This window comes from Talpa occidentalis, unplaced genomic scaffold (assembly GCF_014898055.3).
Source record: "Talpa occidentalis isolate TD23 unplaced genomic scaffold, MPIMG_talOcc4v2.1 talOcc4.5, whole genome shotgun sequence".
NCBI classification, from domain to species: domain Eukaryota; kingdom Metazoa; phylum Chordata; class Mammalia; order Eulipotyphla; family Talpidae; genus Talpa; species Talpa occidentalis.
Genome location: NW_023604861.1, coordinates 63981744 through 64009005, shown reverse-complemented (window position 1 = coordinate 64009005; position 27262 = coordinate 63981744). Strand labels below are relative to the sequence as shown.

At 36.0% G+C, this 27262-nt stretch overlaps 1 protein-coding gene across 1 annotated transcript in view; it reads right to left on the bottom strand.

Moving 5' to 3' along the window:
• Nucleotides 1-5343: 5343 nt before the first annotated feature.
• The window catches only part of MICU2 (mitochondrial calcium uptake 2), a 78205-nt gene continuing 56286 nt past the window's right edge, over nt 5344-27262 (bottom strand). Inside the window, exons 8-12 of the mRNA XM_037527342.2 lie at nt 22428-22525; nt 17258-17429; nt 10462-10570; nt 9879-10036; nt 5344-7348 (exon numbers count right to left, since the gene is read on the bottom strand). Of these exons, the coding sequence (XP_037383239.1) occupies nt 7244-7348; nt 9879-10036; nt 10462-10570; nt 17258-17429; nt 22428-22525 (642 nt within the window). The 3' untranslated portion in view covers nt 5344-7243. The remainder of the gene's footprint in view (nt 7349-9878; nt 10037-10461; nt 10571-17257; nt 17430-22427; nt 22526-27262) is intronic.

Here is a 27262-nt window from a genome sequence, read left to right as displayed (position 1 = left end):
AAAGCACAGTCTTAGCCCAGGTGAATCCCATCTACCTATGCCCACACCCTATTCCAGGTGCCCGCCATCAGGCATGCATTCAGGACAAGGATCCATCATCTATCCTGATGGCGGAAGGGCGGAAAATCCTGATATTTTCTTTACCCTACACTAGTCAATAAAATTCAGCCAAATCCACATTTCTTTGCCTCTAACCTGCTTTTTTAGAATATAAAATTTAACTCCTTTGTGCTTAACTCCAATTCCCAAAACTTGTATAATTTTATTTTCCTTTAAGTCAGAAGGAGAAAGATAAACACCAGATGGTTTTATTTATATGTGGAATTTAGAGAAACCAAACAAAGGGTCAGAGATAAACCTTGAAAGCTGACCATAGATCTGAGGCATTCAGGAGGGGGATGGGAGGGGAGGGGTGAGGGGCACTGGTGAAAACAACAGAGCGGGTGGAGCTGGTAGAGAAACACAATGGACTATGATGATGGACTATGCATGCTTTGGTAGCGGGAGAACTATACTGACCATACCTGAGGGGAGAAATCATATACTGTCGAAAATTAACAAGGATGTTAGCAAAAGGTACTTCATTAAACAATTAATTCATTAAAAATTAAATAAATTTTATTTAATTGTTGACATAGAGTTGAATTTATTCTCCTTGCAAGTTGATTCACAAATAAACCTGATTTCTTGTCTCAAATACCTAATGTTCTAATCTGATCTCTGCACAATGAATAGAGGACCCCATTGCTTAGTAATAAGAGTCTTAATATATAAATATGAAAAGGCCCACATCAAATTCACACCATAGCCAAAAGGTTTGCCTGACCAGAATATTACTCCCTGTTAGCAGATAATTTGGAACCAGATTACCTGAAGGTTCATTGGTGAACATAACGTAAGAAAAATGGGCATGTTCCTGGCCCAATGTGTGGGAAGCAACTCAAGCTGGCAGATCAGGCCTTCAGCCCCACTGGGGTGCCAGCAAACTCCAATCCAGCAGGTAAGGAACCCAGACACTGGCCCAGCGTGAGGAAGGCAGCAGAGACCTGCAGATTAGGCCCCAGTGCCCTGTCCAGGTGCTATAAACCCCTAGACCCAGCAGACCCACAGGTAAGGAGTCTGGACATCCAGCTCAGCATGGGAGTGGCAAATGCCCATTGATGAGGACCACAGTCCAGGTCAGGATGTGGAGCCATATCCAGCAGAAGCCACACCTACAACAGCAAGGACTGCCACATGTGTCCTACAGGGGAATAATACACCACAGAGAGAGGGTTATAATGTTGGCCTCATTAAATGTATTTGCAAGTACTCCTTCTTTATGAATTTTTTGAAAGTATGAATATGATAGGAACTAGTTAATCATTGAAAGTTTGGTAGAACTTGCTTGTGAAGCCATCTGGTCCTAGACTTTTGTTGGGAGAGTTTTGATTAATACTTCAATTTCCTTGCTTGTGCTTGGTTGGTTTGGATTTCTATTTCTTCCCTATTCAGCTTTGATGATTGTATGATTCTAAAAATCTCCATTTCATCTAGGTTGTCAGATTTATTTGCCCACGAATGTTCACAGTCATCTCTGATTATCCTCTGAATTTTTGAAGTCTTTTGTAATTTCATTCTTTTTTGATTCTATGTATTTGAGTTTTCTCCCTCTTTTTCTTAATGAGCTTATCTAAAGGTTTATCTATTTTGTTCAGTTTTTGAAAGATCCAGCTTTGGTTTTAGTAATCTTTCGAACTCTTTTTTTAAATTTCTGTTTCATCTCTGATTTTTTATCATTTCTTTTCTTCTACTGACTTTTCTCCTACTGATTTCTACTGACTGAACATTTTTGTACTCTTTTCAAGTTACTTGAGATGTGAGATAAGGTTAATTTGGGCTCTTTCTTGGTTCTTGATGTGGTCTTGTATTGCTATATACTTCCCACTTAGTACGCTTTTCCTGTGTCCCATGTTCTAGAAGGTTTTGTCCTTATTGTCATTTATCTCTAGGTACTTTTTGATTTCTTATTTTGATAACTTCATTAACCCAGTGGTCTTTTAGTAGTATATTGTTCAGTCTCCATGTATTAGAGAAGTTCCTCGTTTTCTTTTTGTAGTTGATTTTAGTTTGTTGTCTTTATGGTCAGAGAAGATACTTGGCATAGATCTGAGACATGTAGCAGGGGTGGGGGGAGAAGAGGAGTCAAAACAGGGGAGGGAAGAGCACAAGGGTCAATGGGTGCTATGGTGGTGGGAGAGCTATGGGGACTACTACCCCTTAGGGGGAAAGTCAAATATTGTACAAAAATGAACAATGATGTAAGAAAATAAATTTTTTTTTCATCCATGTTGGAGAGTTCCAAGTCTCTTTACATCCTCACCAAAATTTGTATTTTATATATTTTAAATAGCCAACTAGAGGGTGTAAATTGATTTTATTCATGTTCATCTAGTGGCTAATAATATTAAGCATCTTTTTTATTTGGTTATCATTTGTATGCCTTCTTTGAAGAAATTTTTTTTCCAATCCTGTGCCTATTTTTTAATCTGGTTGTTTGTTTTTTGTTGTCAAGTTGTAGGAGAGCTTTATATATTTTGTATATTAAGTCTTATCAGATATATGATTTGTGAATATTTTCTCCCACTTTGTGTTTTTCTCTCTCAATAGTTTATTTTAATAAACAAAATATTTTTATTTTGATGAAGATCAATTTATTAATTTTGTCTTTTTAAAAAAGATTTATTTATTTACTTATTTATTTATACATGAACCAGGGTACAGATGCGCGGGAGGGTGAGAGAATTCACCAGAGACAGAGCGAGGAACAGAACAGGCAGGCTGACGATACACTGCTGAGGGGAGCAGCGGGCGCGACAGGAGAGGTCTGCGGCGCCATGTGGGATCCACGCTGGCCGGCTGGGATGGAACTGGCACTGCAAAGGCTGCGGACAGCTTCACAGCGCAGCGCTCAACCGTCTGTGCCACTGGTGGAGGCCTTAATTTTGTCTTTTTTGCCTATGTTTTGGTGTTGTATCTAAAGAAGTTGTTGCCAAATCCAATGTCTTACCCTATCCCCTATATTTTCTTCTAACAGTTTTATAGTTTTAGCTCCTGCTTATAGTTTATTGGGCTTCTTGTATGAGTATATTCATGCCTTTTTATTAGATTTGGGATGTTTTCAGTCCTATTTCTTAAACTTTTTTTTTTTTGCCCTTTTTCTATATTCATGCTAATTTGCCACCAGTTTACCTGAGTATATAATTTTGGAATTTCAACTTCACATATCCACATGTGAATGTGCCTCACTCACCTTCCACCATTTCTTCAGTGCCACAACCTTACCATTTCTCTCCCTCACTCCCATTCTCTATTATTCATAGAATCTAAGAATTATTATTGTTGTTTTGCCAGTTCTCTTTGGTTATTTATATTCTGCAAGAAAGGACAATCTGGTGTCTTTAACTTTTTCACTTAGTATAATCATCTCAAGATCCATTTATTTTATTCCAAAAGGAACATTTCATCTCTATTAATAGCTGAGTAGTATTCCAATTAGTTTATAATCCATCATTTTTTCAGTCTTTTGTCTGACTCTTATGTTATCTTGATATTTTATAGTGTCTCATGGGTTCCTCATACTGTTTTTCAGTCGTTTTTCTTTGTTCCTTAGATTATATTACCTGCAATTTCATTGATTCTTCTTCCTGGTTAAATCTGCTATTAATTCCAGTGTCTGAGCTTCTTCAGTGATGACTACTAAAATCATTTCTTGTGACTGGACTATGCGTGCCTGTTCTTTGTTTTATAGTTTTATTGTCGAGAATTGGACTTTCTAAGTGTATGCTATAAGAAATCTGGAAATTTAATTCTCTCACTCCTCAGGGATTGCTTGTTTTAGCTTTTTTTGTGGGCTGGATCCATCTTGTGTTTTTTTCCTATTTTTGCAAAATATGTATTTCTTGTTGCGTGGGGACTGAAATTTCTTTCCATTCTCTGCACCTTAGCGTTCACTCATTTCCTTAATGTTAGGCACCCAAGAGGTGGAAAAAAATCGTCTTTTTAAAACACTTGAAGCTGGACAACTACTTCAGTCTGTGGGTGTGGGTGTTGAAAAATGGCAGATCTCTACGCTGGCCTTTCAGTGATCAAAAGCGGCTATCAGCTATCAAAGCTCAATGTTCTATTTTTGCCCACTCTGGCTCCAGTAAGCTAAACCAGGAATGTGAGTCGCCAGCTCCACAGCTACATGCTGCTGTGCTGGTAGCTACAAACTTACAAAAGGCCAAATTCACCAAAATTTACCACTGTCTTCAAGTTATTCCACAGATGTTGGACTAGTTCTACTGTACGCCTGAGTTACAAAATACTTTAGAGAGTTCCTGACAGTTCAATAGATGTTTTAGGTGAAGGGAAAGATTACTGGAGCTTCCTATTCTGCAATCTTTCCTGAAATCACTCTCTACATTGCTTTAATTTTAATTTAATTACAATTTAATACTAAGAGGGTAATCCTATCTGTAAGTTTTGGGGAGTTGATTGACTTGTTTGCATGTCTATCACCTGTTCTTCTTTCCAACCATACTAGAACTCTGGCCAGGCTTTTCCCACATTTTCCTGTGTTTAAGGCAGAGGCCAAAGTAGAGGTAAGACAGTTCCCAGGGCTCTCCTGTTTTTTTTTCTGCTCAGTCTTGTAACAGAGGAGCTGAAGTATCAGGAGAATTCCTTCACATATGGGGATATTATTTGTCTCACTTTCCTTTTCATTCATATGTCACCAATATTTTGAACAACCACTGCATGTCAACTCTTTGATATATAATGGGAAGAGTTAAAAGAACTGAGTCCTTGTTCTTACTGAGCTCATAGTTGAGTGGAAACTGATTAAAGCAAACTGATTTAAAAAACCTCCAGTACACTTTGTAAAGTTTGAAAGGTGGACAAAAAGATGCTGAGTGAGTTAAGAGGACATGGTTAAAGGAGTTTGAGGGAGCATGGATGAAAATGGAAAGCTTCACAAGTGAAGATGCCAGAAATAATCCTCAATTTTACACTTTTACACCCCTAATCTTCACCTGTAAGTCCTATCTTTGATAGGAACAGCAGTAAGGATAAATACTTGGAAAGTGAGAACAAGACCAACTAGAGAGGCAGTAAGTAATTTTAGTATAAGGAGTATGCGGGCAAGTGTTAGGTGATCTGGCCAGAAAGGTAGGGGGACAAAACAATGTTGGGGTTGACTTTTATTTTGTAGGTGATTCTAGTGTTAAAGGATTGTCAATAATGAAGCAATACAACCAGACTTTAAAAAAATTAATCTGGAATGAAGGAATATTTGAAATAAATTAAGTAATCTTTAACAGCTGACTGCCTGACTTTAAAGTCTTACATGCCTCTTTCTCTTTTACCCTGTCTTCTCATCTGTGTCCTTTTCTCATCTTCCTTCTCTCCCTTCCTTTTGTTCAACAAGAATTTGTTAGCTGCTATTCTCTAAGCCAGGTACTCGGCAAGAATGGTATATATAAAGATGACAAAGGCACTGTTTTTTCCTCTTGATTTAATGGTTTAGTAGAGACAAACTTGACATGTAAATGGCAACTTGATGTCAAGAATTTCAGCAGGAGAGGGAAAGCATCCTGGTCAGAAGCTTGTTTGAGTGAAGGTTTGGAGAGGGAATAGGTGTAAAGCACATGGTATATGCAAGGAAAAGCCAAGAATTTTCGAGGTGGAGTACTGCAGTCATGGGATGCTGCGCAAAGTGGGGCATGGAGAGTTGGTTCTAGGTGAGTAGACTGGAAAAGTCAGGGCAAGAAGATGAAGATGCCAGAAACAATCCTCATTTTTACACTTTTATACCCCTAATCTTCACCTGTAAGTTCATCTGGGTAGACAGGGAAAAGAGTCAGTATTTTTGTGGCTAAGTGAGAAAGTGGTGACGGATGCACTCCTATACTTTTTTTGCATTGCCTACTTTTCTCTTGGTTTGGTCTTGCAATGTAGAAATTAAAAATATCAGTTACTTTGAAAACAGGACAAATTTAAGTTTTCTAATCAGCAGCAAAATATTTCTAGAAAAACTAAATAAAAGCTTTACCACTTGCTAATGTCAGGCATTACATTGTAACAAAGGCTTTCCAATTTAGCAGATGAACATATTTCAAGGCCTTAACTCTTTATTGACCATAAGGGAAAGTTTTCCCTCACACCATTAAACAATCAATTTTCAGTGTAAGCTCACTGATTCTTATTCAGTAGGTGTTGCTTCATTACCAACATTATTTTAATGCTCAAATTATCCTAGATTTGGCCAGCGACACCCCATTCAAGTTGGCTTTTGTCCACTGACATGTCCCTATTAGTTTTTGAGTATTTTCTTACTTTTAGGCACAAGATGTTATGGCTTATATTGTATCTTCTCTGCCCTACTCTTATACTAAACAATTACCCATGGAGATGAACATGTTTGAAATATTTGCAATATATTTCTTTGAAAATATTTTTGAACATTTTATAAAATAATTTTTATTTACCAAGTTTCAAAAAATATAATTTTGTATTAGATGCCAGTTAATTTCTAGTGCCATTTTAACCACAGTGCAATATTCCCAGGAGATCCTGATCTTGTGATCAAGATTCTCCCAATTAAACAAGTTTTATAGCACAGAAACTAATGAGGTTGTCAAGGGATGAGAGTATTTACATTTTTAAAAATGTGTACTTTTATAAAACATTTAAAATTCATTTTAAAATACTTTATTTTGTTTTCAGAGAGAATATATCCATCTAACACACAGCTAGCTGAAATAACCTATACAAGAAATTTATGAGGTATGATACAGATGAGAAAACTTGAAATATTATTAACTTAATTTGTCTTATGAGGAGTACGTGGAATTGACAATACTTTTGGACATCAATTATTTTTTCCCTGTAAGCTTTAATTTACCCTTCCAGAAAGTATAATGTGCTATTGTATCTAAGAAATCAGTGAATAACTAGGTTCCCCATCTTTTTAAATTACGAAGCATTACTTCAATCTTAGTTCTTCTGACAGAATCTAGTACTTGTCTTCACGAAATATTACTTTCTTTTTTACTAAGTTATTCAATGAAATGCTATTAATCCATTGAATCAGAAAGCGAATACAAGGCATATTTATATCACAAAGGAAATTAATGAAAGCTTAAAAGATAAACATCTAGTATTTAAAAAAAAATTCCAAATTTTGACATTAGTAGCAATATGATTCCCTAATTATCTTTTTCTAAGGAAGACCTTCTCCAGCTTTTTTCCAGGCTTCTTTTACTCCTTTAATGCTTTCTTTTTTCACACATTTCCAGTATTCTTGTATGCTTGGATGTTGTGGTACCTGTTAACCAAAAGTAAGGGGGTTATTCTCTTTAAGGCTGAACATGATTTCATATTAACTTTGTTACTGTTTATTTCCCACATTCCTCCAAAAAGGATTTAAGGTGAATTTTGTAAAAGATGACTGCAACAGAACTGTAAAGTAAGGGTAAAAGATACAAAGTGAATATCATGTAAGAATATGCTTAGGATAACCATGGGAATGAAGGGAGACTAATTATATGTCAATGGAGGTTCCTCCTTAAGATGATAATGAAGGGTTTGAGTAATTTTCTTTCATAAATTGGCTTTAAATTATAATTATCTGATAATGTTTCTATTTCATAATATTTTATTATATTTTCCCTTTTTTGGTGAACTTAACTGTGGAATAAAAATCATAAATTCATAATTTTGATTTAACCATGGTCAAAATGAAAAGAAAAAACATGGGCCTCCCAGATGGCTCAAGGGGTTAAACACCGCACTATGAAGCAATTTGCAGCCTCTGCAGCACGAGTTCGATCCTGCCAGTCAGAGAGCACCCCACATGGTGAAGCAGACCTCTCCTGTCTTGTCCACTGCTCCTCTCAGCAGTGTATTTCAGTCAGTCTGCTTGTTCTGTTCCCTGCTCTGTCTCGGGTGAATCCTCTTACCCCCCACATCTCTGGACTGTACCCCAGATCTTGTATGCATAAATAAATAAATCTTTTAAAAAAAGAAAACACACACACACAAACAACTATATTTGATGAGAAGCTTTAAGAAGAAATAAGAAAATTCATGTATGTGCTTTGTGAATTAAAAGTAGTGTGTGGTTATCATTCCTCTCAACTAAGTGACAGCGTAAAGGTTAGAAAACATTTAGATACTGGTGATCAAAAGTACAGCGTTGCTGGAAATGAGTCAAATAGAAACAAAAGTCCATTTTAGGTTATATGGATGTTCATTATAATATTATTGATTTATAGCTCTTTTCTTAATATTTTTTGAGAAATGACAAAGAGCTTCCTGGATATATTAAATTGTTCAGTGCACAAATTGGTTTAATTTCTAGGAATATGACTGTATAACTCTGAGGTGTTAGATGACTGCAAAAAGTTTTACTTTGCGACTAGAAATATATTTGCTCATTGTCCACACATAATGTTTGTAGCAGGCAACTAAAATTGTTTTTTTCATTTTTTTTACATTTTAAAAGGACAGGTTTATTCGGAAAAAGAGAAAGAAAAAACTGCTTAAAAAGCAGGAAAGCTGCATTTTTCCAGTTGAAATTGGTTTTCTAGGTTCTAGAAAGTCTGGGTCTTATGAACCTACTAATCTCTTATTCTTCCTTTTTCCTTTCTTCTGGCCTAAATACCAATATTTTCTCTTTGGACTTGTTTTCAACCTTAAGACTACTTTAACAAGAATGTTTCTAGAAGATTCTAATCTAAACAAAATATTTTTATTTGTCCCACAGTTACAGACCAATATGTAAATTTCAGTAATGACTAAAGCTAACATTTGTGCCTCAGCACTTAGTTAAATAGTATTTTACAATCAATTCTCACAAAAATTTTCAATGTTAGAATCTATTAAGTTTTCACATTGGGGCCTCCCTGGTGGCACAGCAGTTGAGCGCTGGGTTGCAAAGCTACCCGCAGCCTCTGCAGTGCCAGTTCGATCCCCGGCCGCCGGGCGAGGGTCCCACATGGTGCACAGACCTCTCCTGCTGCCCGCTGCTCCCCTCAGCAGTGTACTTCGTCTGTCTGCCTGTTCTGCTCCCCGCTCTGTCTCTGGTGAATTCTCTCACCCTCCTGCGCTTCTGACTGTACCCAGTGCTTGTATAAACAAATAAATAAAATCTTAAAAATAAAAAAGTTTTCTCATTGTATACAGGAATAATTTGAGGTTCAGAAAAATGAAGTGACTTTTTAAAGATTCAGCAGTTAGTATGTATGATATAAAGCTGGGGATTTGAATCTAGATGTATCAAACTACAGAACCTGAAGTAAAATCTAAGGCTATTATTACTGAATAGTGGTTTCCTTTTTTTAAATTTTTTTTTTCCTAAAGATTTATTTATTCATGCATACAAGAACTGGGGTACAGGCTAGATGCGTGGGAGGGTGAGAGGATTCACCAGAGACAGAGTGGGGAACAGAACAGGCAGACTGACTGAAATACACTGCTGAGGAGAGCATCCGGGCAAGACAGGAGAGGTCTGCTGCTCCATGTGGGATTTTCGCTGGCAGGCCGGGATTGAACCCCGCTGCAGAGGCTACAGACAGCTTCACAGCGCTGCGCTCAATGACCAGCACCACCAGGGGAGGCCAAGAATAGTGGTTTCTGATTAGATTTAGATTAAGAGGGAAAAAAAAGCAAAGAAAAATGTTGGATCTCATCTGTATGAGAGATTTCAGTGTAAGTTGTAATTATAGCTCACAACCTCTTAATAAATTATAAAATCCCCATTTAAAGCTATACATTTGCTCAAATTCTAGATTTAATATCATTTAATATCATTAATTACACATAAACATATACATTAAAAATTCCAAATCTGTTACCCATAAGCCTCGATGCATCCTGTTTTTTAATACTCCAAGAAACTCTCCATGACTGAGACATTCATCACCATCCAAATCAAAGATCTTGAAGACTGTGTCCAAAATATTGTTTGAGAGGTCTTGTCCTGTTGCTACTTTCACAGCTCTCTTAAACTCCGCTAAAAAACAGTAAACATAAAACAACTCTTAAACTATGGGGAATAGTGTTAAGTGGAATTAACCTAAATTTTTATTATTTGAGAAGTGAAACAAAACCAAAAATACCCATCAAGAATGTATTCAAGTAATAAATTTGGCTGGGAAATATGATAAAGTAATGCATAAGCAGGCTATTTTAATATAATAAATGTTCTAAATACAAATATTTAAATATTTCCTGCCTTTTTTAAGGGGAATAAGAAGAAAAGGTAAATAAAATTATTGTTAAATGTGTTCAAAATCTAGAAATGTAATGTAAATCAAAATAACCACATTGATGTAAAGGTTATTTTTTATAACTGGCCTCTTGATTGGTTTAATGTACTTAAAGAATAGAATGATACTGTTTATAGATAACACAAATTAAATGATTTATGCAACTTACGGAGTCTGATAGGGCGATGAGCTAAAGTAAACATTTTCATGGCAATAGCAAAGTCTTCCAGGTGGGTGGCGAAATTGCAAAAGGACTTGAACTCATCCAAGCTAATGCTCTAAAATAATAAAACCAAGTTTTTATCACAATTTTATAAAGACATTAAATAATCTTATGACTCTAAGTGTAAGTACTTTATCATAAACCTATAAACACCTTTCTGAGTCGATTAAAAATTTTGAGAGGAAAAAGAATTATAGATTTTAGAAATTAGGAGAAACCCCAAGAGATTAAGTGGCAGGATCACTATGTATAAACTATGTTGACTGTACACTGTGAGAATTGGATCTGAGTTGTGCCCTTCAAGATTTTGGGTGGCCCTGTGTTACAGACTGAGATATCCTCCCCCAAATCCATGTTGAGCCCTTGTATTTAGAGACAGGGCTGTTAGGAAGGTAATTAAGGCTAAATGAAGTCACAGGAGTATGGCCAAGCCCAATAGAACTGATTTCCTGGTAAGAAGCAGAGACACCAGAGTTTGCTTTCATTTTACAGATAAGCACGGAGAAAAGGTCATGTATGTGAGGACACAGTGAGAAGTCTACAGGACTTTTTTTCCAGTGAAAAAAAATCAAGTATATAAATTCTTAATTTGAAGAATGAAACTAGATCACCCTCTCCCAATTTAAATAACTCAAAGTGGATTAAAGACATGGATACAAGACCTAAACCTATAAAATACACTGAAGAAAAAATAGACAAAATGCTCCACAACACTGGCTTCAGAAAGGTCTTTGGGAATTCTTCTCCAATGGCAAGAGAAGTAAAACAAATATGACCAAAAAAAAATAGCATCAAACTAAAAAGCTCTGTACAGTGAAAGAAACTATCAGTGAAACAATAAGCACATTACTGGATGAGGAAATATTTTCACACAACACATCTAACTATATAAAGAATACAAATATTCTAAATATATAAAGAACTCATGTGACTCAACAAAAAGAAAACAACTAAGCCAATGGATAGAAGGAAAGAAAATGGGCAGAAGAGTTGAATAAGCACTTCTCCAAAGACGACATATAAATGGCCAACAGGCACATGAAAATATGTTCATCATCAGGCCTCCCTGGTGGCACAGGGGTTAAAGTCTCAGTGCTATCAAGCTATCACCAGCCACTGCAGCATGAGTTCAATCCTCGCCAGGGAGCTAATCCACATGGCGCAGCAGACCTGTCCTGTCTCACCTGCTGCCCCACTTAGCAGTATATTTCAGTCAATCCGCCTGTTCTGCTCCCTGCTCTGTCTCTGGTGAATCCTCTCACCCCCCCGCACCTCTGACCTACACCCCAGTTCTTGTATGCATAAATAAAAAAAACAAATCTTAAAAAAATGCATCAAAACTTCTTATAAGGGAAATGCAAATCAAAACCACAATGAGACACCATCTCACACTCATGAGAATGGTCCACATCAAAAACACCAGAAGCAAGTATTGGTGAGGGTGTGGAGAAAAAGTAACCCTCCTACAGAAAACAGTATTGAGTTTTCTATTAAAAACAGAATTGCCATATGACCCCGCAATTCCATTCCCAGTGCAAAAACACTAATTTGAAAGGGAAATATGTACTCCTATACTCATTGCAGTCCCATTTACAATAGCAAAGTAATGGAATCAGCCTAAGTGCCCAAGGATAGAGTGAATCAGAAAAATATGGTTTATATATACAATGGAATACTACTCAGCTATATAAGTGGATGAATTCTTGCCATTTGTGACAACATGGATGGAACTAGAGATGATAATGCTAACTGATAAGTTAGAAGGAGAAAGACAAATACTAGTGGATGGTCTTACTTACATGTGGAATATCGAGAAATGTAGTAAAGGGACAGTCAAAACCATACTAATAATAAGCTCTTAACATGACTGCAAAACTGAGGCAAAAATAGGGGGAGTTTGGAGAGGTGGAAATGGGGGAGGTAAGGAACTCCAATGGAACATGGTGGAGGATTGTTTTGGCACTGATAGTAGGCAGGGTGTGAAAGTATACATTTGTAGAAGTTTGAACTAGAACCCCTGGAGCAGATACAAAGGTGTAAACATATTTTACCTCAATAAATGTATGTGTGGGGGGAAGAGTTTAGCTTGTTTTTAATAGCTGAGCAGTATTCCACTATGTACCACATCTTTACTCATCTGTCTTTGGGCACTTAGGTTGTTTCCATAACTGGACTATTGTAAATCGTGCTGCAATGAATACAGGAGTGCATATATGCCTTTAAATTAGTGTTTTTGCATTCTTTGCGTAGATATCCCTAGGAGTGGAATCACTGGATCATATGGTAGATTTATTTTTAATATTTTGAGAAACCTCCATACTGTTATCCACTGAAGTTAGACCAGTCTACATTCCCACCAACAGTGTAGGAGGGTTACTTTTTCTGTACCCCCTTATCAATATTTACTGATTCTGGTCTTTTTGATGTGCACCATTCTCATGGGTGTTAGATGGTATTGCATTGTGGTTTGGATAGGCATTTCCCTGATGAGAAGTGTTGATGAGCATCTTTTTCGTGTGCCTGTGGCCATCTGTATGTCTTCTTTGGAGAATAGCCTGTTTAGTGCTTTTGCCCATCCTTTTTTTTTTTTTTAAAGATTTATTTATTTCTGCATACAAGAGCTGGGGTACAGGCCAGAGATGCGGGGGGTGAGAGGGCCCACCAGAAACAGAGTGGGGAACAGAACAGGCAGACTGACCAAAATGCATTGCTGAAGGAGCAGCAGGAGAGCCAGGAAAGGCCCGCTGCGCCATGTGGGTTACTCCCTTGATGGCTAGGAATCAAACTCGTGCTGCAGAGGCTGGGGATTGCTTCATAGTGCGGTGCTTAACCCTTTGAGCCACCAGGGAGGCCCCTGCCCATCTTTTTTTGATTGTGCTTTCTTTTTTTTTTTTTGAACTATATGAGTTCTTTGTAGATCTTGAACACTGGTTCCTTGTCACATGTATAGTGTGAAAATATTTTCTCCCATTAGGTAGGGTGCCTTTTTGTTTTAGTTTCTTTTGCTTTGCAGAAGCTTTTTAGCTTGATGAAGATTATGTTTATAATCTTTTTTGCTTTTCCTGTTTTTAGAGATGACTTTACAAAGACATCACTGATGACTACATTGTGATGTGTTCTGCCTATGTTTTCTTCTACATATTTTATGATTTCAGGTCTTATATCCAAGCCTATTTCCATTTTTAGTCACTTTTTTGTGTAATATAGTGGCCTAGTTTCATTCTTTTGCATGTGACTGTCCAGTTTTTCCAACACTTCTCAATTAAGACTTTCCTTTCTGCAATGTATACTCTTGGTCCCTTTGTCATTGACTAACTATTCATCTTAATGTGGGGGCACTTCCTGTGCAACAATTCTATTCCATTGATCTGTATCTGGTTTTGTTTCAGTATCATAATGTTTTGATTATTATCAAATACATAGTTCAAAGTCTGGGCACAAAGTTTGAAGTCCTACTTTTTGTCATATTGCTTTTGCTATTCCAGAACTTTTGTAATGCCATATGAATTTCAGAATGTTTTTAGCATTTCTTTGAATGCAACTGAAACTTTAATAGGGATTGCACTGAATCTGTATATTGCTTTGGGTAATAGGCACCCCCCCCAAGGGTGACAGTTTAGTGAGATTTGAGATACCAATCCTTGCATGGTGGAAAAGCACATGGAAAAAAGAAACTGAGGCTTGCTGGAGGGTGAGGGAGAGGGGAAAAGAACAAACATTTCAGTAGTTGGGGGGAGGAATATTGCCAGGGACTTTGGAGGTCAGTGGGGGCCTCAGCGTTAGAGGCATTTGGGTTGGATCACTAAGGCTGGTGGGTGCACTTCAGGAGCTGAACAATAGACCCCAGGAACCTAAGGGGAATTGCAGCAATGGTGGGTGCACCCCTGGGGCTGGAGGATGGACCCTGGAAGCATCGGGTTGGACACAAGAAATTGATGGGATGGATCTCAGGAGCGGGGAGTGCCCACAGACCCCAAGAGGCAGTCCCACTGTGGGGCCTGGGTAGCAGTGGCAGGCTTCCTGGTGGGGGTGGAGACAGAGACTCAGGTAGTACATGACAAGTGGGGGTGTGGGGATACTTCACCCTAAGAGACAAGGCAGGAAGGTTCAGAGGGGCTGTGGGTTTCTTCATCTTAAAGTGGAATTGCAGAAAGAAATGTTCGTTTCCCTATTCCACTGAGTCCAAAACTTGCCTTTGGCCTTGTCAATTGCCCTGATAGGCAGCTTGAAAGGAAGTCTTATAGGATGCGGTGGTGATCCGCAGGTAGTGCTAGCACCTGTCTCTTCATAGGCAGACATGAAGGAGTGGTAGGGCATAATGCCCTTGGTTATCTCAGGGAGGTCAATCTGAAAGAGGAGACTGCTGGCACAGGTCTGTATCTCTTTTGGTCACTTTGTAGTTGGGGCAGCCAATCTTCACAAACTTCTCTAGCTTCACCTTAACTTTCTCTGGTGCTGGTTGGGCAGGTACCTCCTTGGCTGCTCACTGGCCAAGTTGGTTTTATGCTTTTTTCCTTGGTTGTGCGTGAGGTAACTGCCCTCACTGTTGTGTTGTGTCGGGCACAGGTTGCATCTGTAGGAACCAAGGTGATTTTTCATAAAGGTACCCTATTGATGTTGATATGCTGATGGTCACTAGGGTCAGCTGATGGAGATGCTCCCCGCAACATGGTTGCTCTCAGAAGAGGAGGCCTAACCCCACTCTTCCCCCAGGCAGTGCTGGAAGTCCATGGTGAAGGTCTTGGGGCTTTATTAAATGGGGTGAGAAACTGAGGTCCAGCTGCTGGTTTTTTTTTCCCCACTCCCCATTCCGTGTACATGCTGTGGGCAAAGGAAACACTCATGGCCATTTTAATGTTAATTTTCCCAATCATGAACAGGGAGTATCTTTTTATTTCTTCACATTTTCTTCTATTTCTTCTAATGTCTTATAGTTTTCATTGTACAGGTACTTTACCTCCTATATTGTTTTTGTTTATTTCTAGTATTTAGTTCTTTTTGATGTGATTGTAAATGGGATTGTTTTCTTGATTTCTTTCTCTTCTAAGCTCATTGTTTGTATATGGGAACACAACTAATTTTTGTAAAGTGATTTTGTAACCTGTCACTTTTACTATACTGACTTGTTATTTTAATTAGTATTTTAGTGGAGACTACAGTTTTTTATGTATGTTACATGCAGATAGTGATAGTTTTACTTCTCTTCTTATTCCTGTATATCTGAAAGATTATGCTTCTTGTGGTTAGGTAGGAGTTAATGAGGTTAGTCTGGTCACTAATTTAGTGTAGTGATGTTTCTTGGCCAAAACATTTAAAGGACTCACTCCTTTCTTCTTCTGTCACTGTCTCTTAGAATGGTGTTTTTTCTAGATGGTGAAATTCCAAGATAGTAGAGTCTCCAGAGTCGGAGTCTCTAAGTTACTAATATTGGCAGAGCCTCCCCCGAGCCCATAATGAAAATGTAGCAAGAAAAGAAACCTTGTGTTAGTCATGGGCACTTAACTAACTATAGCAAACCTAGGCTATTCTGATTAATATAATATTGATATCATTATATTTATCAATGATGAATTTAAGGGACTGCTGTATTTATACTAAGATTTTCTATTCAATAATAGATGTCTCTAAATAGATATTTCTTTTAACATCAATCAAGGCTTTAAAGTTTTCATATTTTTTTGTTAAATTGATTTGATTTGTTATATATTTCTATTCAATTATGAATGCCAATTTCTTACCAGCTTTAAAAAATTATATAAAAATACACATATATCAAAATGTTTTTGTATCAAGTGAAAATTATACATAAAGTTGAAATCTTACAATTAATCATTATGTTAATATATAATTATATTATTAGCAATATTAATATAATAGTCATTATTAACAGTTTGACAAACATCGCTTCATACATATACACACATATATACCGTTACATTTTCTGCCTTGCAATTTGTACACTGGACAGTTACTTCTTTAGCATTTTAACAGGCACTTCATTAGATTTATTTTTTTTAAGTTTTATTTTTATTTATGCATACAAGAACTGGGGTGTAGGTGTGGGGGGCTGAAAGGATTCACCAGAGACAGAATGGGGAGCAGAACAGGTAGATCTACTGAAAAACACTGCTGAGGGGAGCAGTGGGCCAGAGAGGACAGGTCTGCTGTGCCAGGTGGGTTAGCTCCCTGGCTGTGGATTATCTTAGGCTGCAGGGGCTTGCAATAGCTCAACAGCACTGAGACTTTAACCCCTGTGCCACCAGCGAGGCCCAAATTTGTTTTATTTTTTTTTATTTTATATATTTTTACATCCTTTTACATTTTTGCACATTTTATGCATTTTCATCTTGGTTATATTCCCCATATAATTCCCTTGTGTTCTCTAGGTATATAATCTCATCACATGCAAACATGTCACCTTCTTTCAGGTTTTCATACTCTTATATTACTAATTTGCACTAAGATTTCCAGAGTAGAAAGCAGTAGTGTTGACAGTGAACATTACTGTCTCATTTCTGACTTTACTAGAAATGTAAAACTCATGGTTGTTATGCTAATTCTTAGGCAATTAACTGTTCATCCATTTGAAAATGGTATATTCTTCAACTAGATTTTATACTTAAATAACATAAATAATAGAGAATAATTTAGTTTTGGTTAATTTAGAAATTACTTTAATTATATAAAAATGTCTAATTTATTATGTCATCTTATCACAAGCATAACAAAAAGGCATACCAACCTCTCCTGCTGTCAACTTCTCTCTCACATTTTTCCAATAAATGTCTTTATTTTCAGTGTTAGTGAAAAGGAGTAGCCACTCTGCAAAGTCTTCCTTTCTCATAAAATTCAAACCTTTAGAAAACTGCAGGAATTCCATTTCTTGGATCTCTGTTTGCAAACTTTCCATAAACCTAAATGTTAAAATACAAGACTGATACAAGTAACTAGTGGAATATTATAATGTTGCAATATGGCATTGCAGCTCTTTAGCATCACCAGTTGAGTGGTTAGACTCTTGATAAGGTAGTTTGGATGGAACAATAATGCTGTGCAAAGGGCTGTGAAAAGATTATTCAGTCCAACAATTGCTTTAAGTTGTGACTTCTTGTACTTAATTTTTGCAAATTATACTTGACAACCAAAATCATGATAAATATTTAAAATTTATGTAACATGTTGTTTTGATACAACCATAGAAAATAAAATCACATGGAAAATTACTTTTTGTATATATAAAAATTATCAATTATTGCAGAAACTTGTATTTTAGTTGGGAAACAACTTTTAGAACATTGATCATAATTAATGGTTTCTAATATATTTCAGATACCAAAGTTGATCTCTGTAATCAATGGCTTTGCATCAAAAGCTTAGACTTACTTAAAAATAGCTGTACTCTCCGGAATAACATATGACTTTTATGACTAATTTTTTTTTTTTTGGTAATAAAAACATTTCACTTTGACCAAACTGTTGATGGCTTCCTGAGAAAGGTGAAAGTTGAAAGTGTATCAAGTTAAAAATATTTTCTTTGAGCAAGAACCCAGAAATGCTGCACCTTATCTATTTATAATCAATACCATGTGAAAAGTATTATTATTTCTATGAGTTTTACTATTTGTCATGCCTTAATTTAATAAGAATATAAATGGGACAAAAGAGAGATATATATCAGTTTAATGGATGAAGTACTGTCATTGTTAAAAAATTACTTGCTTTATATTCTAAATTTATCCCATTAACCTTAAAACATGAATTGGAAGTTTGATTTTAGTTTCCTTTCTATGTGCTAAGGGTCTGTTGCCTGCAGTACTTCCTGAATATATTAGACACAGATTAATCAATGCCATGTGTCTTTTTGGGTCAAAGCAGAATTTTATCTAAAATTTGAAGCATTTCAAGTTTGTACCTATGGATCAACATAATCTTTTACAGATAGTCTTTGCCCTTAGTTTTACTGAGTTTTATTGTACTATGTACTGTGATAACATTCAATTTTTTCTAATTAGGACTGTTAAAACAATGCTTTACTGAAGAAGAGAATACAGTGAATCAGGGAAGTAAAAAATAATGGTCTAAAAACATTATTAATGTATTCTTTTCCTTTTTCTTTAGTCTCTCAGGCTGAAATATAAGAAACTTAATTATTAAACTACACATTTTTTGATTTAAGCTGCTTTTATCTTAACTAATTAGACTTTTGAAGAATGTGAGTATATTTATGTTAATAATTTAACTAAAATTTTATATTTTATTATGACACATTTACCCAGTATACCACTGTTTCAGTCATGAATGAATTTAGATGAGCCTCAACTAGTAACTGGTTTTTCAGAATTAAAAAAAATTCCATTCCTAAAAAGTTCATCAGTATCAGTATCCTCCAAATTTTTCCTGACATCAAACTCCCAGATTATTTCTGGTCACTATTTTTAAGGCTAACCATTAGAGATTGAAAGGCAGGAAGAAAAAGGCAGAAGACTCCAAATAAAGTGGGAGAGAAGAGGGAAACAAGACAGGAAAAAAAATGTAAAACAAAGAGGTACTGATGGAGAGCGGGGAAATGTCATACACAGCTGCCTGATTAGCCTGATCATCAGTCCCATTTTTCCTGAATGATGTATTTGTTGGTAAAGAATGGAATTTCTCAAGTAAATATGAAAGCTGTTGCTTTCATAACAATGAATAAACAGCAAAATTCCATGAGACAGAACTAAAAATTATACTTAAGTTTTAAGAGTTTCAGGATTTTATTTGCAAAATCTATTGATATCCACAAGTTCACTCATTAGCTGATGAATTTCTCTTGACATGGTAATATTTAATGTTTGTGCCGTGGTCACTAATCTATCACTCTTTCCTTAAAAGCCTTTCAATGCACCCAACTACCTACCAGAGAACTGTGGGACTAATTCTTTCAGGATTGTTGTGGTCAATCAAACCTTTTAAGACAGTTGTGAGTCTGAATATCACCTTTTCAATTCCTAAGGTATATGACCCTGAACCAAGTTCCTTAAATCAAACAATCCATTGTTTTATAAAAAGGAATGACTACCTATTTCACTTTGTGAACAGGTGGAATAATATATGTAAAATACCTAAGACAAATGATAGCCACACAGTGAAATATTCAATAGACAGTAGTTGTGATGGCACTTGTGGATAACTATCTTTCCCTTTTCATCCTTTCTCAAGCCCAGGCTCTATTTTCAATTGCTCCAGCCACTTGCTTTTTCAAGTGCTATTAAAAGAAAACCATACAATTCCTATACATAATGGTACCAGCATAAATTCACACCCTGTACTTTCAAATTGGATCCTCAACCCTTCTAGACACACCTTTGAGTCTGGAAACATTTTTCACTTTATATAGCTATTTCAACCCCTTTACACTATTTATACACCTACTGCTTTGGCTTTCCATTTGTCCTCAGCAGATGATCCTGCCCCAACTTCTCAGAGAAAGCAGAAATCATAATTTAGTAAATTCATTCTTTTTAAAAATTTTTTCTTGCCATCACTTCAGAACTGTAATAACACCTATGAAAAAGGAGTCCCTTTTCTTCTTGATGGCTAACTTATCTACTTACACTCTGAGTTCAACCCATATTTCTGTTTTTCTTTCTCAGCAGGGACTTTGTTCCTTCAGTTAGGCCCCATCACCCCTGTATTCAGTCTTTTTCTCTTTTTTTCATCATTTAAACATGTGGGGAAAATTGTCTTACATTTGCTTCCTGCTAGTACCCTCTCTTTTCCCCTTGTTTGCAGTAAATCTGCTTAAGAGAGTATCTGCATTTTTTTTTTCTATTTACCCCTCATTCATTCTTCACTCTACCGCAATCAGGCTTTTGTATTCAGTGACAATATTTAAGCTACATTCATTTTCTTACTAAACTGGTTTTGCTTTGTACTTTCTAGGTCAGTGACTATGTCTCACCCGATTCATTGGCTCCAGTCACAAATTTCATTTTTCCCTTACTCACTTTCTTCATCTAGTCAGTCACCATATACTATTAATTTCCTACTTTTAAATAATCTCTTGGTTTCTTCCATTCCTCTTTATCCTCAATGTTACTACCATAGTCTAACGTTTTGTTTGATTTCCTCAATAAATTTGCCAAATCTGATGAGGGGTTTCCTTGTCATGTCCTTTGGTGGGGCAGGGGGTTGGGGATTCACCAGAGACAGTGGGGAGCAGAAGAGGAAGATCTACTGAAGTATACTGTTTAGGGCAGCAGTGGGCAAGACAGGAGAGGTCTGCACCATGTGGTTTAGCTCTCTGGGGATCGAACTTGTGCCACAGTGGCTGGCGATAGCTGATAGTGCTGAGACTTTCACCACAGTGCCATCAGGGAGGCCCAGGTGGGGAAAATTTTTTGCCAGAGTCAAAGAATTAGATGAAATATTCCTTGAACTACATTGAGTTGAAACAAGATGCAGTCTCCTACCGCCCAAATTAGTGTAATTTTTTCCATGTAATCTCTGTACTGTTTTCTGATATTTAAGAATCTGGTTAGTAGAGAGGCACATTGTCTCATTTAGCATGGAATTATTCTTAGTGAGGAGAAAAATTCATTTTGATGTTTATAAAATTATATTAAGTATCATCATTCCCATTTTACAGTTAAAAGAAATGAGCTCAGAGTAATAAGTAAGTGCTTAGAATTGGCCTTGGTGTAAAGCTTTACTGGGGCATGGACATGTCCCCTGGATAATACAGAGTTTGTGGTTACTTTCACAGAGTAATAGTAGAGTTGAGTAGTTGTGACAGAGACCAAATTTACTATATGAGCTTTGTAGAGATGTTTGGCAACCCATGTGTTAATCAGAGATTATATGGATCATAGGCGAGTTGTCCCAGCTGAGGCATCTTAGGAGATGCTGGAGTTGTTGCAGCTGCCAGATTAACTCAGTAACAGACTGCAACTGCATGAGTATGTCCAAAGAGCTACTGGCCCCCAACAGGAGAACCACCCAGTTGATTTAAAACACTATGGAAATAATAAACTGGTCCAACCACTATGGAGAGCTGTGTGGAGATTTCTGGACCTACTAAACATAGAGCTTCCATATGATCCAGCAATTCCACTCCTAGGTATTTACCCAAAGGACACAGAAACATCAATTCCAAAGAGCACCTGCACCCCTATGTTTATAGCAGCACTGTTTACAATAGCTAAGCTTTGGAAACAACCCAAATGCCCAAAAATAGATGACTGGATCAAGAAGATGTGGTACATATATACCATGGAATATTACTCAGCATTCAAAAAAGATAAACACATGCAATTTGCAGCAACATGGATGGTGCTGGAAGGGATCATGCTCAGCGAAATAAGCCAGAAAGAAAAAGAAAAATACCGGATGGTCTCACTCATAGCAGGAATCTAGAAAACTTAAATAAGGGACCAGGAAAATGAATAACTATAAGAAAGTGAAAATCAAAATCAACAAAAAACTATGAACCAGAGACACTCTATGAGGGGTAGGGGGGGAGGGGAGGGATTGGGGTCAAAATAAGGGGGTTGCAATTGTATGGGGAATATAAAAATAAAATTTATTATAAAAAAAACCAAAAAAAACCACTATGGAAATAATAAATGATCAATGTTTTAAGTTGGGCTGTTTTGTTTTACATTATGAAACTAATTGATAGATGTGGCTGCAAACATTAAGTTACTAAAAATAAATATTTTATTTTATAAAACATATTATCTTTCATAATAGTTTAGATATATTTTTGAACATGTAAAACTATGTATTTCATAGGTTTTGTTCTCAGAGATGAATACCATAGAGATTGACACATAGTATTTAGTTTTATGGTCTGCAGTTGCAGGAAATGAATATATTCAGTTTCTTTACTTCTTACTTGTAAAATTTCCTTAAATGAAAATATTGGCATTTACCTTCGAAATTCTCTATAATGAAGTTTTTTTTCTCCTCTTTTTCCAAAGAAATGAATCTCAAGGGTTGTGGTAACATCACAATCTTTCACTGTTGTGTTCTATTAAAAAAAAAAAAATATATATATATATATATATATATATATACACATACATACATACACACACACACACACACACAATGACTTCATGTAATTGTAACCAAGAAGAAATATAGACTTAATCTGGGACTCTTAGGACAGTATCCATAAAAGACTCTTGTAACAACCACAAGGTGGAAAAGAGATATGCAGCCACCACTCCGTAACTGCCTAACACTGTTCTAGAATCATCTTTGTTCAAGCAGGAGAAAAACAACAAGGGTTTGAAACAAAATACTCACTGTAGACTTCAATAGCAAATGAAATCTTAGGCGAGGCAAAACAAACAAACAAACAAAAAAAACGTGTTGAGAATAGTGAAATAAATCATTTCAAAATGTACTTTCAAAGCATTTTTAATGAAGCAGCACAGCAAATTAAATCAGGAAAGTGAGTTTTTGCTGAATGTCAGAAATACATTTGCTTTTTCTAATTATAATTTCATTAAATATAATAAGTAAAAGAGATTCAAAAAGTCTTTCCTCCAAATCTTTAAACAAAAACAATCAAGAAAAACTGCTAAAAGATTAACAACAAAAAAGGGCTACAATTTTAAGACAAATATTTTGAAAAATATCAGATAAAGAAAACTAGATTTACATGTTGTATAGTCTAGTATGTCCCCTAATCCTATACTTAACTCTACTTCTTAGCAACAGCAGTAGGAAGTGAGATTATTATTAGAACTAACTGTGTAAAAACTTTCAAGTTAGCAACAAGTACGTTAGTGGGGTAAAGAAGGTAACCCTGGAACAAGTCATGGAAAAATTCCAATAAAAGTTGCTATATAACTTCATGAGACTTGGGCAGTGGGAGGTAGGGATTCCAAGACATGATGTTAAATAGAGGGACTACTCAGAAGCCCAAACAGTGGGGTATACTTTGGAGGGGTGTAGTAGTCTGTGGTTTAGGACTTTTACTGGATCACAGAAGAGAGGACAGAACTTAAATACATTTGGCAAAGGCTGCATTTAGCCCAAAGAACTCTTCTTTGCCTCTATTTCTTCAGTGTACAGAAGAGTGAATCAAAATGCAAGGTAAATTAGTTCCAAGTAAGGTGGGAAGACTATCATGGAGAATTTTATTCAGACTCTACCAGTGTAAAGAGAAGGTCTAGACAGAGTATTCACACAAGCAAGAAAAATGATGTGACAACTAAGCAAAGGCATTGCAGCAAGAAGCAGAAGAACACAAACAATCCAGTCTAGGAGAACACATAGTCTAAGGATCAAATGTTTATCCCTATGAATCCTTATATCAAAATTATTTTTTCTATTTTGAGGTAATTGCAGATTCACACACAATATTAAGATACAATGCAGAAAGATCTCTTGCACGCTTTACTCAATGTCCTCCAATGGTGACATATGCCAAAAGAGCACGTCAATTTGATAGTGTACAAAAAGAAAAAATCCTTTACCATAAGGATTCCTCATAATGCTTTCTTATAGTCACAGATCCCTCCCCCCCCCCACCCCTCTTTATCCTTTGGCAACCACTGATCAATTCTCCTTTTCTACAATTTTGTCATTTCAAAAATGGATCATAACAATATGTAACCTTTTGTACTGGCATTTTTAAAAATATAATTCTCTAGATATCCATCCAGGTTGTTGCTGTGTCAATAGTTTGTTCCTTTATATTGCAGAATAGTACTCCATTATATGGATCACTACAGTTGTATGACATCTGTGTTATTTCCAGTTTGAGAAAATAAAGTTAAAAAACAGTTACTAAAAACATCTATAGAGATTTTTGTGTGAACACAGGCTTCCATTTTTCTGGCATCAATGCCAGGAGTACAATCAGTGTTTCATTACAGGCAGTATAATTTTACATTCCCACTAGAAAAGAATGAATGATCCAGTTTCTTTGCATCCTTGCAATCATGGGTGCATTGCTCTAATAATTAGTGATGTCGAGCATCTTTTCATGTGTTTGTTGCTAATTTGCACATATTCTCTTAGGTAAATGTCTATTCAAATCCTTTGTTAAGTTTTAATTGGGTTGTTTGTACTGTTACTATTGAGTTATAGGGGTTCTTGATGTAAATCCTAGTATAGACCCTTATGAATATATGATTTGCAAATATTTTCTCCCATTCTGTAGGCTGTCTTTTACTCTCTTAATAGTGTTCTTTGATGGAAAAAATGTTTAATCTTGATGAAGTCCAACATATCTCTTTTTTCTTCCATTGCTTGTGTTTTTAGTGTTATATCTAAGAAATGACTGCCAAATCCAATCATGAAGTTGCTCTTCTGTTTTCTTCTAAGAGTTTTATGTTTTAGCTTTTACATTTAAGTCTTTGACTCATTTCAGTAATTTTTGTATACAGTGTGAAGTAGAAGTCCACTGTCATTCTTTTGCAAGTGGATATCCAACTGTGCTAGCATCATTTGTTGAAGAGACTTAAGCAAATAAAATTATTTTATACATTTTTCTTTTTAAAATGGAGCATATTTCTTAATATAGATATGCCATGATTTTTAATGGTTATTGCATTATATGTGTTATTCTATGTGTAACATTTTTCACTACAGCAAGCAATGTTACTTTATTTCTTTTTATTAAATATATATTCCTTTTTTTTCCATTCTTGTGTTTATCAGTGAACAGAATGAAAAGGCCCAAATTGCCCCTTCCTCTTGGCAGTAGGGAAATCTCACACAGTAGATGTGTGCTAGCCAAGAATGCCTGCCATAATGTAATGAGCTCTTTTCCTACTGCTAGACCGTTTCCAAATTTTTAAAATACACATGCTGCTCTGAGAAATATTGTTATATATATATCATTATATGTCTGCATTTATAAATTCCGAGAAGTGAAACTGTTTGGTCAAATGGGATATGTGCTTGAATTTTGCAAACACCCTCAAATCTTAGAGAACACCAAAGATTATCAATCATTTATCTTTACCAATCAATGAGGAAAAATAAAGTACAAAACCAAAACACTATTTTTTCACAGTGCATTTCTTTGATTATTCACATTTGTTATCATTTGTGTTACTTCTGCCAATTGCCTCTTTAGGCTTTTCGCCTATTTTCTACTGAGATGTTAGTTGTTAAAAAACAAAAACAAAAACAACAGTAGTCAAATTTTCTTTAATGGCCTTGGAACAGAACATATCTCAAGAATATAAAAATAGTTACTTGCATGTTCTTATAGTATATCCAAAGTTTGATTTTTGACATTGAAATCTGTATTCATTTGGAAGTTATTTTGATATAACCAGATGATAAAAGAACACATCATAAATGCTGGAAAACAATACCTCTGGTTCTTTTTTTTTCTTTTTTAAAAGATTTATTTATTTATTTATACAAGCACTGGGTACAGTAAGAAGCGCGGGAGGGTGAGAGAATTCACCAGAGGTGAATTCACCAGAATTCACCAGAGCGGGGAACAGAACAGGCAGACTGATGAAATACACTGCTGAGGGGAGCAGCGGGCGGCAGGAGAGGTCTGTCGTGCCATGTGGGACCCTCGCTGGTGGCCAGGGATCGAACTGGCGCTGCAGAGGCTGTGGGCAGCTTTGCAGCCCAGCGCTCAACCGCTGCGCCACCAGGGGAGGCCCATACCTCTGGTTCTTTGAAAGAATTAAAAAAATAGACAAAATTCTAGCTGAGTTCACAAAGAGGGGAGAGAACTCAAATTGGATTAGAAACCAAAGAGAAATTATAGACATCTCAGAAATTCAGAGGATTATAAGACTATGAACATTTGTATGTTAGTAAGTTCAGTTACCTAGAAGAGATGGACAAATTCTCAGAAACATATAATCATCTGAGACTAAACAGAGAAGATATAGAAAATCTGAATAGACAATTATAAGCAATGAAATGGAAACAGTAATCAAAAATCTCCCATATCAAAAAAAACCCCCCCAAAACAAAAAACACAAAGCCCAGGACCAGATGGTTTCACTAGTGAGTTCTATCAAACCTTGAAAGATGAACAAATACCTATTATGCTCAAACTCTTTCAGAAAATTAAGAAAAAGTGAATACTTCAAAACACATTTTATGAGGCCAATATCACTGGTACCCAAGCCAGGCAAAGACATGGCCAAAAAAAAAAAAAGAAACAAAATTATAGAACTAATTTTCCTAATGAATACAGATGCAAGAAGCCACAACAAAATTTTAGCAAACTGAATTCAACAATACACAAGTAGGATTTATAGCAGAGCCACAGAATGGTTCAATAACTGAAAATCAATCAATATAATTTATCACATCAGAAAAGGAAAGATAAAGATCACACCAAAAGCACTTTTAAGTTTCGACATTCATTTATGATTAAAACCCTCAAAAAACCTGGGTATTTATATATATATGTCATTATATGGAATATACCTGGATGGAATATACCTCAACATAATAAAGACCACACATGGCAAACCCTAGCTAGCATAATTCTCAACAGTGAAAACCTGAAGGGTTTTCTACTAAGATCTAGAACAAGACAAGGATGTCCACTTTCTTACAGCTTACTCCACACAGTATTGGAAATCCTAGCTAGAGCTATGTAAAAGAAAATTAGGATAGAAGTAAAACTATCACAATTTGCAGATGACATGATAATAGACACAGAGAACTCTAAAAACTCTACTAAAAAACCTAATTGAAACAATAAATCAATTTATCAAAAGTATCAAGCTGCAAAATCAATACACAAAAATCAGGTGTCTTCCTA